This window comes from Staurois parvus, unplaced genomic scaffold, assembly GCF_062004578.1.
Source record: "Staurois parvus isolate SC_StPar_1 unplaced genomic scaffold, SC_StPar_1.0 ptg000468l, whole genome shotgun sequence".
In the NCBI taxonomy this organism is placed as follows: domain Eukaryota; kingdom Metazoa; phylum Chordata; class Amphibia; order Anura; family Ranidae; genus Staurois; species Staurois parvus.
The window spans coordinates 4,576,899-4,589,875 of NW_028318264.1; the positions used below are offsets into that span (position 1 = coordinate 4,576,899).

The 12,977-nt window shown below is 41.8% G+C and overlaps 1 protein-coding gene across 1 annotated transcript in view; it reads left to right on the plus strand.

The window, feature by feature from the left end:
• The window catches only part of MOCOS (molybdenum cofactor sulfurase), a 553,751-nt gene that overhangs the window by 499,033 nt on the left and 41,741 nt on the right, over positions 1–12,977 (plus strand). The window contains exon 9 of the mRNA XM_089689064.1: positions 3,011–3,173. Coding sequence (XP_089545190.1) covers positions 3,011–3,173 — 163 coding nt within the window. The remainder of the gene's footprint in view (positions 1–3,010; positions 3,174–12,977) is intronic.

Genomic DNA, 12,977 nt, shown 5'->3' on the forward strand with positions numbered 1-12,977 from the left:
GAACTGACCCTAGCCTGTTATTTGACAACAGCACTGCCTGCTGCCTTAACTGACCATACCTCTGCCTACTCTGGAACTGACCCTGGCCTGTTATTCGACCATGCCTCTGCCTACCGCCTAAACTGACCATACCTCTGCCTGCTCTGGAAATGACCCTGGCCTGTTTATTGAAGATCCCTCTGCTGGCCGTCTAAACTGTCAACCACGTTTCTTCCTGCCATTTGAACTGACCTTGGCTTGTTAATTGACCACGCTTGGCCTTTCTCAGGCAGGTAGAAATGATAACTGAAGTGAAGACTCACATCAGGAAGCATCATACCTTGGGCAGGATAGTGCTTCAAACACCTGAGGCAGTTTGATGCAATATATATATATATATATATATATATATATATATATATATATATATTGTTTTTTTATGTAGGCTTTCCATTCATATTAATGTTAACCCTGTAGCTAAAAGTGTTTATACTTCCACAAATGTTGCTATTCTGTCAATTTAGCTAGTGGCCGTAATCTTAAATTGAATATCCTTATGAGATTTACAATTGGAAGACGATGGCTTCATTTTCCATTCTCCTTTATAAAAAACGATGCTACATTAAGAAAGGTTTAGTAATAACCTACTAGATTTGGCAGCTTTACAAAAATGAGAAAAAGAACATTCTGACAGCAGCATCTACAGTCTGAGATGCAAAGCATCATTCCCAAGTGATTTCAGCTCTACAACCCACTGAGAATTATTCCTAATTATACAAATGCAAAATATCTGTGTCACCAAACACAGGAGAGACAGACAAGTAATTTCATAAACCTAGCTGCCGAAAAGGGAGACATTTCTTGAAATTATGTTTTTTGTTTTTAGGACTAGCACTTAAAACACAAACAAAGCAAATAAATTCACTTAACCAAAAAATAGATATAACACATGTATGTTGAGTACATGACATACTGTATATGAATATGCAGTATGTTTAGATTCTTAGTATGAATGGTAATTAATTAGAAAGGCACTGGGGGAATGCATAAAGGGTGTCGTAGACACTCTAGAGAATTCCATCACTTCTCCACAAGACAGTTGTTGGAAGCAACAGATTAATTTACCTGCAGAGAGTAGGTACATGAACCTTTCACATGGAGGGGGACAGCACTGAGACCAGGGTGTTCTTACTGCAGACACTCCATTCTCAGTGCATGTTCATCCCCTTGTTAGCTAAGACACTGTAGGCTGTCTAGCTGACAGCACCATAGCAACAGAAGAATCATCCACAGCCCCATTCAGCCACTGGCCAGAAGATTCCCCAGTTGAGAGCTAAAATTAAACAAAGGGGTAGAGATGCTGTTGCAATTATTGTCCAAATCTGACCATTGCCATATTGGAACAATGATGTCACCAGCATTCAAACCATCTTTCCACTCCCTCATCACTGGATTTAATTGACAGCAGCAGGAGCCAATGGCTCTCACTGCTCTCACTAAGGCCACGGAAGAGGAAGAGAGAGAGCAGCGCCACTGCTCTGGGGCACAGTGATGGATTAAGATTGGGCCCAGGAAAGTATTTAGGCAAGCTGGGGGGGGGAGCTGCACATAAACATTTTTACCTTAATGCAGAGAATGCATTACAGAAAAAAATGAAACCTTTACAACCACTTTAATGAAAATGATCATGGTAATATAATATGCATATGCAATATGAATATGCATTTAGTTAGACTTATTCATTCTGACATATTGGACACACAACACACCAAGGGACCTTAATCGTCCTGAGCTACTCATCAAATCACTTAAACTGCTTTAGAAAAACCTTGTAAGAAGACTAGATATATGAAGAAAATGTAGGTTTTTCCATAAAGATCATTATGAAGAGCTCCTTATCAATGATAGCATATTTCCTTAATACATTTTGTATTTGCTTGGTTGTCAAATTTTGGCTATTTTCATAGCCTGATAGTTAACTCTAAACTTTTCTGGGGTCACACATTGATGTTTTGCCTCATTTTGTCTCACGCAATGAAGGTAAAGAAGTTAGTTTGATGCTTTATTTTAAGGATTTAGTGAGGTAATTAAATATTTTCAAATCAGGCTTAAAATGAGATTGGTTAAATGCACCTTATCTTCTAGTTATAGATAATCCTAGGATATTATAGTCTTTCATCATGATGGGAAGAAAAAAGGCCTCCAGGATTTAAACTGGAACATTTTTAAAATTTACTAGGACTGATAACTATATCTTGCAAGATTTTTTTTTAAAAATGAAAAGACTTAATTATGCCATAGTTCATATAGTAGGAAGATGTTTCAATGTTTCGTTGTGTTCCTGTCTCAGTGCAGCCCAGAAAATGGATGAAAGGAGACTAACACACTGAAATTTTTCAAATACAAATTTATTAGTAAACTTCATCACAGTTACTTAGCAAAACATAAAATGTCAAGTGCCAACACTCTACATTACATTTCAATGGTCCTCCGACAAATATGTCAGTAACCTAACATAGCATAAAGCAAACCATAACATACAACATAACATGTCAAGTGCCATGTTATGATTATAGAAATATAAAAAGCCATCCCGCATTTACTATAACTTTTTTTTTTTTTTTGTGTGCATCTACAAATTTTATTTTCAGTTTACTTACTGCTAGACTACCTACTAGATTCTGAAACAATGGAATTATTCACATTTGCCTGTGCGTGGCCTACAGCTTTACAAGGGGCCATCTCACATGAGCGTTCCACTTAACTCTATGAAATCACTCCCTCACTGGCTTGAAATAATGACAAATCACTTCTTGCTAATAAAGGGGGAAGCAAGTTAGAGACGCAGTAAAAACAAGTAAACAGTCCTTGAGGAGTCCCGTTGTTAGCAAGTTGCCGCAACAGAATCATTGAGTGACATGTCCCTAAATGGTTTTTCAAGCGGTTGTAATTGTACACAGAGATAGTTATTGATAATTTTTTATAAACATATATGCATACTTTATTTTATTATTTATTTTCTTTTTGTCAGGTTTCCCAGTGGCCTGTCGTAGAACAGGGTCTACTATTTGATCGGAACTGGATGGTTGTAAATGAAAATGGAATAGGTCTCAGTCAAAAGCAAGAACCAAAACTGTGTCTTATCCGTCCTTCAATTGATCTGATTGAGAACATCATGATAATTCATGCACATGGTAAAAATGAGTCTAGTATCAAACTGCATTTTCCAACCTACACTATATTTGAACATAATTCACATTCCCTATAATTAACCAAAAAAGACAATCCAGTCCACTGCCATTTTGCTGATATGCTCCTGTGATCTTATTTTGTCATGTTTCTTCAAATGACCCTGTCATGAGAAAAGTAAGGGGGCTGCCATTGCTGCCTTCTCCTTGGAGATTGGAAGTTATCTGGCTGCCATGCTAATACTTTGACTTTAATGCCTAGAGTCTTTGACCTGGAATAAATACAGCGATTCTGCCACTATTCTGTAGATCTATATGGAGCACCACACAGAAATGCCGATTTCAAATGTGACAGCAACTGAAGGGAAGCAGAACCCTTGCCTGTTGTCATGGGGAAGGGGGGCTGAGGGGAGGTGGGGGGTCTGCTTGAACATGTTAAACCCTAAATACAACTAATACCCTAAATCAAAAGGGGAACATATTCTTTTAAAGTGTGTAGCCAAACCTATTTTTAGTATAGTATAGAGTAGGGAAAACTTAAACTTTGGTGTCCACATATCATTTGAACAATTTCCATTCACATCCTGTCCCAGAGAAGTTATCAGAAATCTCCCAAAGTTAGGGGAGTTCCCCTCTGACTGTTGTACATTGGGCAAGTGTTCCCATTAGAAGATTTCCCCTAACTTCCTGCTCTGGTAACAACTCTAAATTGTTGATACACCCTCACTTTCTGTTTTCAGTAACAGTTCTCACCATTACAAATTCAGGGGTGAATCTTTCCAATGGGGATCTGATAGAGGGTCTAACCTTTCCCCACTCTGTCAAAAAAAAGGGTTTGCCTAGAGATGCACTGTATATATGTATATATATATATGTATATATATATATATATATATATATATATATATATATATATATATACATACACACAGTGAGGAACAGATGTATTTGAACACCCTGCGATTTTGCAAGTTCTCCCACTTAGAAATCATGGAGAGGTCTGAAATTCACATTGTAGGTGCATTCCCACTCTGAGAGACGGAATTAAAAAAAAAAATCAGGAAATCACATTGTATGATTTTTAAAGAATTTATTATTCTTGCACTGCTGAACATAAGTATGTGAACACCTAAGAAACAGCAAGAATTCTGGCTCTCAAAGACCTGTTACTGTGCCTTTAAAAAGTCCACCTCTACTCCACTCATTAATCTAACTTAGTAGCACCTGTCTGAGCTCTTTAAAGACACCTGTCCACCCCACAGTCAGTCAGACGCCAACTACTACCATGGGCAAGACCAAAGAGCTGTCAAAAGCCACCAGAGACAAAATTGTGGCCCTCCACAAGGCTGGAAAGGGCTACGGGGCAATTGCCAAGCAGCTTGGTGAAAATAGATCAACTGTTGGAGCAATTGTTAGAAAATGGAAGAGGCTAAAGACGACTGTCAGTCTCCCTCGGACTGGGGCTCCATGCAAGATCTCACCTCGTGGGGTATCACTGATGAGAAGAAAGGTGAGGAATCCGCTCAGAACTACAAAGGAGGAGCTGGTCAATGACATGAAGAGAGCTGGGACCACAGTTTCAAAGGTCACTGTCCGTAGAACACTACGCCGTCATGGTTTCAAATCATGCATTGTACGGAAGGTTCCCCTGCTCAAGTCATCACATCTCCAGGCCCGTCTGAAGTTTGCCAATGACCATCTGGATGATCCAGAGGAGGCATGGGAGAAAGTCATGTGGTCAGATGAGACCAAAGTAGAACTTTTTGGTCTAAACTTCACTCATCGTGTTTGGAGGAAAAAGGATGAGTTGCATCCCAAGAACACCATCCCTACTGTGAAGCATGGGGGTGATAACATCATTCTTTGGGGGTGCTTTTCTGAAAGGGGACAGGACTACTGCACTGTATTAAGGAGAGAATGAATGGGGCCATTTATTGTGAGATTTTGAGCAACAACCTCCTTCCCTCAGTCAGAGCATTGAAGATGGGTTGTGGCTGGGTCTTCCAACATGACAACGACCCGAAGAACACAGACAGGATAACCAAGGAGTGGCTCCGTAAGAAGCATATCAAGGTTCTGGAGTGGCCTAGCCAGTCTCCAGACCTAAATCCAATAGAACATCTTTGGAGGGAGCTGAAACTCCATGTTGCTCAGCGACAGCCCCGAAACCTGACAGATCTAGAGGAGATCTGTGTGGAGGAGTGGGCCAAAATCCCTGTTGCAGTGCAAACCTGGTCAAGAACTACAGGAAACGTTTGACCTCTGTAATTGCAAACAAAGGCTTCTGTACCAAATATTAACACTGATTTTCTCAGGTGTTCAAATACTTATGTTCAGCAGTGCAAGACAAATAAATTCTTTAAAAATCATACAATGTGATTTCCTGAATTTTTTTTTAAATTCTGTCTCTGAGTGGGAATGCACCTACAATGTGAATTTCAGACCCCTCCATGATTTCTAAGTGGGAGAACTTGCAAAATCGCAAGGTGTTCAAATACTTCTGTTCCTCACTGTATGTGTGTGTGTGTATATATATATATATATATATATATATATATATATATATATATATGTGTGTGTGAATGTATGTATGTATGTATGTATGTATATACAGTTGCAAGAAAAAGTATGTGAACCCCTTGGGATTACATGGAGTTTTGCATGAATTGGGCATAAAATGTGCTCTGAACGTCATCTAAGTCACAACAATAGAAGAACACAGTCTGCTGAACATAATACTACACAAACATTAGATGTTGCCATGGTTTAATTGCACATAACATGTAAACATTCACAGTGCAGGGAGGAAAAAGTATGTGAGGCCCTAGCTTAATGACTTCTCCCAGAGCTAATTGGAGCCAGGAGTGAGCCAACCTTGAGTCCAATCAGTGTGATGATATTGGATGTGTTGCTGACAGCTGTCCTGCTCTTAAAAAACACACAACTGTTTTGGGTTTACTGGTTTCAAGAAGCACTGTCTGATGTGAACCATGCCTCGCAGAAAAGAGCTCTCAGAAGACCTACGATCAAGACTTGTTGACTTGCATGAAGCTGGAAAGGGGTACAAAAGTATCTCCAAAAGCCTTGATGTTCATGTGTCCACGGTAAGACAGACTGTCTACAAATGGAGAAAGTTTAGCACTGTTGCTACTCTCCCTAGGCATGGTCGTCCTGTAAAAATGACTGCAAGAGCACAGCGCAGAATGCTGCATGAGGTAAAGAAGAATCCCAGAGTGTCAGCTAAAGACCTACAGAAATCTCTGGCACATGCTAACATTTTTGTTGACACATCTACAATAAGGAAAACATTAAACAAGAATGGAGTACATGGGAGGACACCACGGAGGAAGCCATTGCTGTCCAAAAAGAAGATTGCAGCACGTTTGAAGTTTGCAAAAGAGCACCTGGATGTTCCACAGCACTACTGGCAAAATATACTGTGGACAGATGAAACCAAGATTGAGTTGTTTGGGAAGAACACACAACACTATGTGTGGAGAAAAAAAGGCACAGCACACAAACATCAAAACCTCATCCCCACTGTAAAACATGGCGGAGGGAGCATCATGGTTTGGGGCTGCTTTGCTGCCTCAGGGCCTGGGCGGATTGTTGTCATTGATGGGAAAATGAATTCCAAAGTTTATCAAGACATTTTGCAGGAAAACGTACGACCATCTGTCCGCCAACTGAAGCTCCGCAGAGGATGGGTGATGCAACAGGACAATGACCCAAAGCATACAAGTAATTCGACAAAACAATGGCTGCAACAGCACAGAATATGCCTTCTGGAGTGGCCCAGTCAGAGTCCTGACCTCAACCCGATTGAAATGCTGTGGCATGACCTTAAGAGAGCGATTCACACCAGACATCCCAAGAATATTGCTACACTGAAACAGTTTTGTGAAGAGGAGTGGTCCAAAATTACTCCAGATCGTTGTGCAGGTCTGATCTGCAACTACAGGAAACAATTGGTTGAGGTTATTGCTGCCAAAGGATGGTCAACCAGTTATTAAGTCCAAAGGTTCACATACTTTTTCCTCCCTGCACTGTGAATGTTTACATGTTATGTGCAATTAAACCATGGCAACATCTAATGTTTGTGTAGTATTATGTTCAGCAGACTGTGTTCTTCTATTGTTGTGACTTAGATAACGTTCAGAGCACATTTTATGCCCAATTCATGCAAAACTCCACGTAATCCCAAGGGGTTCACATACTTTTTCTTGCAACTGTATATATATATATATATATATATATATATATAGCCAAAAAAATTGGGACACCTGCCTTTATATGCACATGAACTTTATTGGAATCACAGTCTTAGTCCGTAGGTTCTATATTGAGTCGACACACCCTTTGCAGCTATAACAGCTTCAAATTTTCTGGGAAGGCTGTCTGCAAGGTTTAGAAGTGTGTCTATGGGAATGTTTGACCATTCTTCCAGAAGCACATTTGTGAGGTCAGGCAACTATGTCAGACGAGAAGGCCTGGCTCGCAGACTCCACTCCTAATTCATCCCAAAGGTGTTCTGTCGGGTTGAGGTCAAGATCCTCCACCCCAAACTCGCTCATCCATGTCTTTATGGACCTTGATTTGTACACTGGTGCGCAGTCATGTTGGAACAGGAAGGGGCCATCCCCAAACTGTTCCCACAAAGCTAGGAGCATGAAATTGTCCAAAATGTCTTGGTATGCTGATGCTTTAAGAGTTCCCTTCACTGGAACTAAGGGGCCAAGCCCTACCCCTGAAAACCAACCACACACCATAATCTCCCCTCCACCAAACTTTACACTTGGTACAATGCAGTCAGACAAGTGGAATTCTCCTGGCAACCATCAAACCCAGACACATCCATCAGGTTGCAAGACAGAGAAGCGTGATTCATCGCTTCAGAGAACATGTCTCCACTGCTCTAGAGTCCAGTGGTGCCGTGCTTTACACCACTGCACCTGATGCTTTGTATTGCACTTGGTGCTGTAAGGCTTGAATGCAGCTGCTCGGCCATGAAGACTCATTCCATGAAGCGCTCTATGCTCTGTTGTGCTAATCTGAAGGCCACATGAAGTTTGGAGGTCTTTAGCTATTTACTCTGCAGACAGTTGGCAACTTCTGTGCGCTTCAGCATGTGCTGTCATTTATGTGGCCTACCACTTCATGGCTGAGTTGCTGTTGTTCCCAGGTGCTTCCACTTTGTTATAATACCACTAACAGTTGACCGTGGAATATCTAGTAGCAAGGAAATTACACGGAGGCACATGTGGCAACCTATCACGGTACCACGCTTGAATTCACTGAGCTCCTAAGAGTGATCCATTCTTTCACAAATGTTTGTAGAAGCAGTCTGCATACCTATGGAGGTGATTGGAACACCTGGATCCAGTGATTTAGAGGGGTGTCCCAGGTGCCTTTAAGATGCATTTTCTTTAAGAAAGTTTTTGCATTGCCTTTATAGGTAAAAACTGAATTAGGTAAAATGATGTAGGTTTTGCTGAGCATTGTTATTTTGTGTGCTTTATTTTGTACTATTTAATCCACATAATAATTTTTCCCTCATTCAGAGGCTCTCATGGGGAAATTTTTTGTAAGAGCTTTATTTTAAAAATAGAGGATTAAGGAAGAAAGTCAAACAAAAGAGATAGGTGCAACCTGTAATCAATCTGATGGTGGCACTATAACCATGCATAAAATTGCAAGGAAACCTTAATGTATAAATAACAATGCATATAACAATACCATGTAAATGTGGACCAATTAGACTATAAAAGAGGTGTAGGGTATTCTGTCAGTCAATTGCATGTCTTGAACCAGCAGGATGGGCAGAATCCTGTTCACTTATGGCTGCCTTTCACTGGATAGAAGCTTAGTCCAGAGAGGTATATGTAAGAGAAAAGAAGGGAAAGGTGCCTCTAAGTGTGAACTGGAAATGAGTGACTTTGTGGCACTTTGCTCCATAACATTGCGGCTTATATTGAGACAATTTGTGGATGCCCTAAAGGTGATTTGGGGGGAGGCTGGTATACATCGGGGGGTTTCTATGTTCCCGCATGTCTTTTTACTTCGTATATCAGCACAACCCACTGTATCCTGTCAGCTTGACAAAGGAATGCACTAGGACATTAATCTCACAGCGCCTGCTCAGGAAACACGTTGCAATGACGCCTGGTGATGTTACCACGCACACGCTGCGCTCTACATTGTGTTCTATGCCTCAGTGCCAGGTCCTCTCCATATTGCCAACCAAAACTCCTGACACTGACAGATGACTGATCATCATCTATTACTGCACACTATGCTGTTCACCGTGATGGACTCCCATTGATGTAATATTGATGTGCCTTTTTTTGTACCCTTCTGTAAGTTGCTGTCTTTTATGTGCAATAAACAAAGTTTCCAGTTCACACTTAGAGGCGCCTTTCTCTTCTTTTCTCTTAAGGAAGAAAGTTGTCTAGCTTTGTCTGGCCATTTCTTTAAAGGATAAGTTCACTTTTCATAACATGTTGCATGTTCATATTCAGGGTGTAACATTTACAATCAGACTGGCCCCCCGCACGCCCGATTCCTATTGTGACAGTTAACAGGGGACCACCTCCTCCCCGCTAGCTGTCACGATTTAAAAAAAAAACATGGCCATAGCCTGCCTGGCCATGTCACTCATTCACACTGTTCTGTGAATGAGAATACTACAAGTACTGACAACCATTGCGGCTGTCAGCTTGTAGTTGTCAGTGAACTGCCAAGGCGCTGTGGAGCGCCATGGTAGTTAATTGAGTCCTCCTGTCAGTATGTATCTGCTTGCCCGTATGGATGTGCGAGCAAGCAGATACAATGACAGGTCAGAGGGAGACCTGCATGGCACCAGGGATCTACTGAACGCTGGTGCAATGCTTTAGAGGCTCTAGAAACAAAAATAATAAATGCACTGTCACGGTATGGGAGCCTGCCAATTATTAATCCCCTTATTAATGCCTTGTATCACATGCCCTCAGCGTCCTGCTCTGTATTGTTCCAATTGTCCCCTGTGTCACTCAGCCAAATGGCCTAATTCAATGGCCTAATCAAATTACTCTGGGCCCACCTCCCTCCCGGCCAGCTGGCTGGGAGCTCTCCGCACACCTCCCAACTTGCCTTTCATCTATGCAGACATCATCTCTGTTCCCCAGGATGTCCCTGTCACCAGCCTGATTCTCCCTGGGGTCTAGTATTCCCTTCCCCCCTCCTGATTGCCAAGGCGACCGGGGAGTGTCCTGCAGCAGTTTAAGAGGCTGATGCTAGGCGCTCCGTTTTCATTCCGTTGTGCAGTCATCAAAGGATCTCAAGCTCCGGCGAGACCTTTGTGACTAGACTCTGCAAGCCTACCCCAGCCTCACAGAGACCCCACAGGAGGGAAGAGACAACCAGAGACAGCCTGCCTGTGATTGTGAAAGGCCCCACAGAAGGGGGAGAGACTACCAAAGCCTGCCTGCCAGAGCCAGAGGCCACCCGCCTGATCCGGACTCCACAGGTACCTGTGTTCTGCTTCTATCCCTGGGAGTCCAGGCACCCTGTTGGATCCGTGAGTACCTGCTTCCCCACTGTGTTACCTGAACTGTTTCGGTGGTGACTTCTCGCACCCCCTCCTGTGTCCGTCTACCCCTGTTACAGGGACACCCCCTTGGCTCTCCTAGTGGACTATAAGTGGGTGGGGCCCCCTCATTACCCTTTAGTGGCAAATCCACCCTCTCTGCCACCCCCCGTATTGAAGGACTGCTGTCTGTTTGTCTCAATAAAGCTTTGTGCGTCTGCCATCCACTCTGTGTGTTCTGTCCTGCCTTTCCTCTGTCACATGCACATTTTTTTTTTTACCTGCAGAAAAATGTTCCTTTTTTTTATTTATGTATTTATTTAAGTGAAATTCTCCTTTAAGCTTTCCATTTAAAATCATGCTGATAAACACCGTGGGAGAGAATGACTAAACCTGGAGCACTCAGAATCTGGTGCAGCTGTCCATAGTAGCCAATCAGCTTCTAACTTCAGCTTGTTCACTTAGGCTTTAGCAATAAAACCTGGAAGCTGATTAGTTTCTATGCAGAGCTGCATACAATTTTGCACCATGCAGTTCAAGTAAATAACCGCCATTGCATGTCACAGGCAAATATATGATTCCTTTAAACACCAAATGCTTCATAACATCTTGTACATTTGGGAATTGCCACACATTTTCTAAAGCATAAAGCAATTGGAAAAAAGGCCGTTGATAATTTGGAGCCTTTTCCTGCCACAAGGTAGAGTGCTGTTTGATAAAAGCATATTTGCTGCTCTTCAGCAGCTATTTAATTGCTTGTGTTACCAGTTCAAAGGAAATAGTACTGACTTAAAAGAAGTGTTTTTTGTATAAGCTACTTCAAATTTTTAACAGCTATCAGAGTTGAATATGTAGTTTGTGTGATACTTTTGGGTCACTGCCATACATTAAAATATGACCTTATGCTCAGAAAAAAGCACTTAAAAAATTGCACATATTTTAAATAGTTGCCAGGGATGCTTTGCTGTTTGTTGTGTTTGCAGGTTACTCACAATCGTTATACTACCCTTCTTTCAATAGTGGTGTGGAAACAAGGTGACCAGAACATATACATACATAGAAATAATTTAATGTGACATTCCAAAGATATTTGCTGTAAAAAGAAGAGTTGATCCTTGTACTTATAAAACAGTAAAAATTCTAGATTTGAATGCTGTTTGTCACTCTTATGCGTAGGCACCTAGCAGTAAGGATCTGTTACTATGTAGGGATCCACTACAAGGGCATATTTGCCAACTGTCTTGGATTTGCTGGGACAGTTCTGCTTTTAACTGAGATGTTCCGCGTAGACTGTGCCCTGGGATCACAGCATGAGGCTCACTGAGGGGCATTGATAGGAACCTAGGTGTCCATCAAGAGAAAAAAGTGCACATGTGGAATGTGTAGTGACAATGGCGGGGATGTGCATTCAAGCACAGAATGCTTTCAGTGGAGTCAGGAGAGGTAACCTATAATAATAAAACATTAAAATTGGAAAGGACTTCACTTTGCACATTATCAATGGCCTTTGACTGCTTTGAGGTTGCAAAGACAAAGCTCTTTACACCACTAATGCGCCCTTTAGGGGAGGCATTTCTGGAGAAGGCGGGGGGAATAGTCAGTCACCTGCAAAAGAACCAACCTAGAAACTGAAGTCTATATTTGAAAACGTAGCTCCTCAGATTCAGGAGGGTCTTAGTAGAAGACCTGAAGTAACAAAAGCACCACTGGTCTGTATACGTGGGACAGGTTACCTTTTGTGCCGAGTTACCTTTTTTGTTGTCAGTTGCACAAATAGGGATAATATTTGTTTCCTTCCAATTCCCTTGCAGTACATTATTCTACATAAAATTTACAATATGAATGAATGCATGATGAGGCTCCTAATCTGGCAGCAAACTTTTCCAACTAGTCTGAATAACTTTTCATTAGATTGCATACCTCTCAACCATCCTGCTTTCCCCACATTTGAACCAAGACTTGGGTGCTGGAAAACCTGCTCCAGTACCCAGTGCTAGTAAGTGACTTCCCTAGCTTGATTCCATGACAGTGACCATCATGGTCAATGAGTTAAGCATCTGGCACACCTGCTTGCTGGAGACACCACCCCCACTGGCCCATAGTCCAGGGCTGTCTGTGAGTCTAGTATAGCACTTTCCTCTCTGTCCCTGTGAAACCTTTAGATTCCTAAGTGTTCCATGTGTTAGGGTAAATCCCACGCCCTATGCAGGGCACTAAAACTTACTTTGTTGGAAGAGGGTGAAGGT